This window comes from Idiotropiscis lumnitzeri, chromosome 1 (genome assembly GCF_059441095.1).
Source record: "Idiotropiscis lumnitzeri isolate Australia: NSW breed Sydney's pygmy pipehorse chromosome 1, RoL_Ilum_1.0, whole genome shotgun sequence".
NCBI lineage: Eukaryota > Metazoa > Chordata > Actinopteri > Syngnathiformes > Syngnathidae > Idiotropiscis > Idiotropiscis lumnitzeri.
In genome coordinates, this window is record NC_142391.1 from 7,808,078 (window position 1) to 7,814,602 (window position 6,525).

The following is a 6,525-nucleotide window of genomic DNA, read 5'->3' on the forward strand; positions in this document are numbered from 1 at the left end:
ACAGCCAAAAGTCCATTTGGAGTTGAACGGATGCTCAAACGGATGCTTTTTCAACTTTTTATTTCAACGTTCACTATCAGGAACAAAACACTGAACAAGAATATTAGTCAGAGCCACCGTAGCGGTCATCTGAGGTTGAATGAGACAAGAAACCAATTCTAAAATGTTTCCATGTTACCCCTGACCCTGTTTGGGAGACGCTGCATTCGACAACAGTAGATAAGGAGATGTGGCGCCCACCTTTCTGTTCACAGCTGTAGACCATCTCCAGGTATTTGGAGACTCTCGGGCAGGTCTCCTCCTAGAAAGGGTCCGTAAGGCAATATTGACGGTTGTTGCATTTCTTCCTGTAGTGAGAGAGGACGCCTTCCACCGTGCAACGCTCTGCGAAACACAACACACCGGTCAGGCCCGAGTTGACGTGATCTTTCCGGGGGCCACGGCCACTGTTGCAACTCAAGGAGTTCAGCGAACCAAAGTTGAAAATAAGCAATTTGTTTGGCTGCAACAGTAGCGCAGCTCACTTGTGGATTCTCGCATCCTACCCCTTGATTTTTCTTTGGCCGGACAAATGTCACCACTCCTTCGTCCGTAGAAAGCCGATTGGATGAAGATGACACTTTGATTTTGACAAACGAGGTTGGCGCGGCTGCCGTCGCAGACGAGGAGTTCTCGGAAACCTGCCAGCGCCTTTTTGTCACAATCTTTTGAAGTCAACATTCACGGAAACTTACCGTCATGCCGTGGAGGTTCGGGCGTCTTTCCTGCAAGATAAAAGCCAAAGGTGAGCGTCAACACATGGTGAGAATTGGCTGAGAATCCCATCCAATACCTCTTCCTCTTTTCTTGCAGATGTAGCCACTCTTCTTCTGGCAGACGTCAAATTTCCATTCATCGTTGTTTATGAGGAAGGAAAGGCAGTTTCCATCCGGGGTGTCATCTGGAAGGAGACGACAGATGCTAGGCGCTCTTCTTCCCATTCCTCCACACCGTGGCCCACAAACACGGACGGGTCGGCTTTTGAAACCAACCTGCTCTCCAGTGGACGTAACTGAACACGGATCCGTCAGTCCACTTGCCACCGTCTGCCGTGATAGTGGTGTTGGCACCCAACCAAAGAGAGGACACGGTCGGCAGAAGTGCAGACCGACCTTTGGATCAAAGGTAAACATGAATACGCTGCCAAAAGAACTGGAGTCAGAGGTGAGAATGCTTTTTAATCCAGGTCCTATGATTAAGGTCCTTTAAAATATTTCTATCCTTTTTCCACAATCGGCTTCTGGCGCTGCACTTCATTGAAGTCATTTTAGTAAACTACCATATTACTACCAATATGTTAATGTATGACTACGATGAGCTCTCTGCTTGACTACTTTGTGCCAACTCGCTGCTTATATAGAGCAAAGGCGGCCGTTACTGACGGCAGTATCCGGACGTTAAAGGAGGAAGGGTGCGCGTGTGAAAGGCACGCCCCCAATAAGCATTGGTACGGGTCTATGTTTCATCTTCAACGCAGCGCTGTCAGGTTCAATCAACCTAGAACATTTATTAATAAGCAGCATTCAGTGCTCAGGTACAAATCTCCAACCCGCTCTGAGGCACACTCCGCCGCGCACTCGCTTTTTATTGGGGAGGTCCCGAGTTGCACAGCGCTTTCTGCTCTAAGGATTCGGGGGGAAGCAGCAGCGGCAACGCGTCAATCATTCCCCAGATAGCAAAATATGAGTGAATCAACAGTGAAATATGGTTTGGCTTCAATGTGAAATCTACGTTGAAAGTGAGCTTTCGTTTTTTTTCCATTTCAACCAAAATACAATGTCGATCCAACAGCATCATTGAATCACAAACTTCAATGGCTGACAAAATGTTGTTGAACCAACATCGATTGAACATAACTTCAATTACCCCCCCAAAAAAAAAAAAATAAATAAAAATAAAAATCAATAAATCCAACCTTCTTCACCCTAATTCAACATTGATTGAACGTCTTTAACATCATCTGGGTCCTGACATGGTCGGGGAAAACTTTTCGTTCTCCAGCACTAAAAGCTTCTGTCAAAATTCAACAATTCAAGTGCCAACTGTCCTCGCTGCTGTAGTGTGACAATGGCACACTTCCTCTTTTTGCAGATGTGGTTTCCCACACTCCGCATTCTTCACAGACGACTTCTCAACCGCATGGTTAAAAAAAATCTCGTCCCATCAGTCGGAGTCAACTTGTGAATGTAACATTTACGGTCGTGGAAATTGAGTTTATTCACTCAAATGACCGCTTCTCACGTCTATGCCTATGTAAACAATGTTGGTGAAATCTGCAAACCGTCATTTTATAACAAGCACGCTAGTTGTTTTTGCCTCCAGCTAAGTTAGGCCACATTGTTTACAAACTGTGAAGGGATGACAGATGGCGAACACAGCATACAATTTGCTAATGGATTCTGGATGCTTGGGCTAACGTGTCCGCTTGCGCTGTTGCTCGAGTTTTTGCAAAAGCCGTTTCCGAGGGGCCGCGCGGCAAAGAGGCTGACTCGCAACCTGGCCCGATTCAATACTTCAATATTTCAGTACAATCAACGCAGTTTTGCGCTTTGCTCCTGCTGCCTTTTTAAAAACATGTATGCTGGCATATGTTTTAGCGCGCAACCATATTTTATAAGCTAACGTATGTTTTACCATGCCTGCGCCCAATAACACAGTGCCCCTAACGTCTGCGTTAAATACAGAAATAGCACACGTAACTGAGACCGCACCTTTTAATGTGGGCCTTTTAGTCGTGAAAATACGGTTCTTTATTCCAGGTTTTTTTTCGCTCCTGGGCTGTTATGTCGAAAATTCTTTTGTATATTAAAATTGTATTCTTAACTACGGTATTCATGTGCATGAAATGTGCGATATAAAGCTTCCTTGCCTTGTCCATGCAATTTATGAGCATATTTTAATGAGATTGGTAATTAAAGAGTAATTAGTAGGTTTACTTTTTTTTTTTTTATTTAAACGTCAATTAAAATTGAGGAAACAATATGAAGGTGCCACGGTGAACAACTGGTCAGAAGGATGGCCTCAAAGTGCGGAGTTTGTGGGTTCGATTCCGGCTACGGCCTTCCTGTGTGGACTTTGCTTGTTTTCCACGTGCCTGCGTGGCTTTCCTCCGGGTACTCCGGTTTCCTCCTACATTCCAAAAACATGCACGACAGGTTGATTGGACACTCTAATATGTCCCAAGGTACGAGTGTGAGCGCGGTTGCTTGTTCGTCTCTGTGTGCCCTGCGATTGGCCGGCAACGCGTTCAGGATGTCCCCCGCCTTCTGCCTGAAGACAGCTGGGATCGGCTCCAGCACCCAACGCGACCCTCGTGAGGAGAAGCGATACAGATAATGGATGAATGGATAAACAATATGTTATATATGGACATATTTTAATTAAGTCATTACATTTAAGTTGAGTTGAATGCCGTTTTTATTTTCAAATGTGCTGCTGTCACTTGTATGTTGCGTATGCGTGAGCGCCTAAGCGGTAGTGCATGCTCACACTCTGACTCAGCTGGCAGTGATTGGCTGACAAGGTGGAAACATCGCAGGGTGAAGTAGCGCTCACTGCTACATATTCAAAGAACCTCCGTGGGGTGACAGAATCCGGCGTGCCTCTGACTGCAGCAGACCATGTCGCTCTCACCCTCCCTTTTTTTTTGTATTAGTTAATTTTCAGCGAGTTACTTAACCCCGCATCAACATTGTTGCATTTTTCACCAGGCTTTGTTAAAACTTGAAAAGACGTTCGCAAACAGTTCTTCGTCCCCTTTGCAGCCTTTATCGAACCCTGATGAAAAACCGACATTCGCCGCTCACTGTGAAACACGCTGGATTTTGTTTGTGACTAAAATGTAAACTCTTGTTTCAGGTCATTTTACACACTCTTTATTGCAGATACCATTTGCCTTTGGCTAGTTTTGTTTCTGTAATCATACATCGTACCGTAATGTATATTGAAAAAAAAGCTTTGTTTGTTGTCACCTTGGGGACAGAGAGTGACCGATTCCCATATCCCCCTTTTGTTTTGTTACACACCTTCTCCGAGTCAAGGGCGTAACGAAAGTCATGACAACCACTTGCAGCCTAGTAACCAACTGCAGGTGACGTTCGGGATTCCTTCCATATTGGTGGACGTAACAAGCTTTTTTTTCTCCTTTTCTTTGGAATGAAAGAAAATGAGCAAAATGTTGCTGTGCGGTGGGGGTCTGCCTCACTTTCTTTGGCATGCGCCGTAGCTACTACAAATAGTGAAAGAATCGCAATCAATACACCTCTTACCATATATGAACTCCTGTTCTTGCGAGTCAGTGATGCTGGGCAGGCTTCCTCCGCGGCGGACGCAGTCATCTTGCGCCTCCTGCCACGTCTTGGTGGATTTATGGTTGATCAGGTAGCAGAAGTCGTTGAACCGCTTGTCTTGCCACCAGCCGCACTTTGCACTCCAGCCTGCAAGCGAGACTCGAGTCACTTGAGCGCAAATGCCAGACAGGAGACTGCAGGGTGTACGCCCACCTGGTATCGATGACGACGGCTGGAGCTCAAAAGACTCTCGGGCCCTGCCTGCAATGGCGCGAGAGGGATCGAATATGAGAAAGTGCAAAGTGAGCGGTGATGACTTACGGACCTTTTTTGCAGATGGACGGCTGCTTGTCAGTGCAGGACCAGACAGCAAGTTCTCCAGTCGGTGACAGTGCAGAGCAGTTGTCTTGTTCTCCAGTCCCGTTTGGCAGGATGTTGTCCTGCGGACAGCGTGGCCAACGTGACTTTGTTGTTGCATTCGGTCGGACCGCATTTCCTCCAAAATCACTTTCAAGATTTTTTTTTTTTTTCGTTCCTCAACATTTTCACAACATATTTCTCCCAAGACAAATGGTCGTAATACTTCAAACTGGGACCAGTTTTGTCATGATGCCGTTGTAATCTCAGAAATGCGCCGCTTTTACCTGCAAGATTCTGCACAAGAATGATTCACTTCCCCAGCATAACCATTTCATTCAGGCTTTCTTGTCGATTAGTTCATTTTTACAAAACCGCAACTTTATCCTTGTTAATGTTCGACCTTATGTGAACAAAAAGGTCTTTCTTCATATGACCAATCTTTAAACTTATGCCTTCCAACATTGACAGCTTCCTTTTGGACAAACATTTCGACTGCCGTAAATGTTTCACCTACTGGAGATGCTGCGTTGCTCCGCTTGGAGTTGTCACTGCTGTTGCGTGACACGAATGGCCAATCTATTATCGCCTCTCGCATGAGATCTTGAGAAACGCAGAACAAGCACTTCAGTACAAGACGAGCATCCAAACTTGTCCGCATCATCAGTTGGTCTTCATGCTTACCAGTGAAAAATCTGCCGTCTTCCTCTGAGTGGACGCTGGCCAGTTCGCCATCCATTCCTTTGCAGGATGCCTCGGCTTCCTGCCAAGTTTTCTTTGTTGTCTCAGAGTGATAGCAAGCGTTCTTGTACAGGAACTTTCCAGGGTTGCAGGAGGCCGCTGAAGCCACAAACAAACTTGAATTAGAAAACCACAGCGAGACAGGTGCGGCTGTAAAAGGAATGATCGCTGCAACTCACTGTCTAATCGACTGTAACCAAAGTCTTTGGAGGAACATGGTTTCCCTTCGGTGCAGTCTGCAGGAACACGACGTGATTGCGCTTTTCTCCTTTCAACGTCAACATGACGACGGACGTGCAGACTTACCATCAAGCGACCGCTCGCACATGTACGCCAACGAGGATCCGCACGGGCCGCGTCTCCACTTGCCAGGCTGGTTGTCTTTGTACACACCTTGGTTGACGTACACGCACGACTCAACGTCGCCGCTGTCGGGAGACGTCCTGAAAAGCGAGACACCCATTCGAGAAATGGGAAAGATTGGCCAATTTTCCCACCTATCTCGTGCGCTTCTAACATTTTGGAAAAGGGTGGACCAACATAACCTTCTCACCTTCCATTTTGATTTGATTCCCAGTTGGCGTAGGTCGCTGTCACACGGGCGTCGGACCAAGTCAGCTTCTCTCTGTCCGCTTCATAATGACACCAGACCTTGTCGCATTTCTGCAAAGGCCAATCCCGGTTGTCAATCAAGTAATTGCAAAAAAACGACCGCCGCTTGCGCTTCCGTCTCACCAGATTGGAGAGTCCGATCCAGAACGGGTTTTTGCCCATTTGCTTCTTCACAAAGGCTTCCTCGTGTGACGAGGCGATGGAGACCAGGTTGCCGCCCTCCCAGACGCAGTCGTGACGGGCCCCCAGCCAACCGTTGGGGGTCGCCATCTTCTTGTAGCAGCTGGAGTCAAAAGCGAGCCACCCGTCCTGACATGTTGACCCCTGACGGGCTGAGGACACATTTGAGGATTATTCGGATATTAGCATGATTGCCTTGGTCAGTTTTCAACGTTTTGTGAAAGGTAGAAATTCAACTAATTGTCTAACTTCAGTTTCTGCCAATTGCATCACCTGCATGAATGACCATAGACACGCCCACAAAGGA

The 6,525-nt window shown here is 46.7% G+C and overlaps 1 protein-coding gene across 1 annotated transcript; it reads right to left on the bottom strand.

Annotated features, from left to right (window-relative positions):
• Nucleotides 1-301: 301 nt before the first annotated feature.
• Nucleotides 302-6,308, bottom strand: LOC148343033 (macrophage mannose receptor 1-like). Its single transcript, XM_088307391.1, has 14 exons — nucleotides 6,162-6,308; nucleotides 5,980-6,089; nucleotides 5,733-5,869; nucleotides 5,606-5,662; nucleotides 5,370-5,525; nucleotides 5,203-5,288; nucleotides 4,654-4,768; nucleotides 4,542-4,589; nucleotides 4,308-4,475; nucleotides 1,032-1,151; nucleotides 833-940; nucleotides 735-764; nucleotides 546-680; nucleotides 302-384 (listed from the first exon to the last, which is right to left on the bottom strand). Exons 1-14 carry the CDS (start codon nucleotides 6,306-6,308, stop codon nucleotides 302-304), a joined length of 1,500 nt encoding a protein of 499 aa, XP_088163517.1.
• Nucleotides 6,309-6,525: the final 217 nt, after the last annotated feature.

What these genes read in the sequence shown, in the direction of transcription:
- LOC148343033 (XM_088307391.1), bottom strand. Translation starts at nt 6,308, where the DNA reads ATGGCGACCCCCAACGGTTGGCTGGGGGCCCGTCACGACTGCGTCTGG. An exon ending in GTGCGAGCGGTCGCTTGATG is followed by an intron (nt 5,663 to 5,732) that starts GTAAGTCTGCAC and finishes GTGTTCCTGCAG; the next exon opens with ACTGCACCGAAGGGAAACCA. An exon ending in AGAACAGGAGTTCATATATG is followed by an intron (nt 1,152 to 4,307) that starts GTAAGAGGTGTA and finishes TTTGATCCAAAG; the next exon opens with GTCGGTCTGCACTTCTGCCG.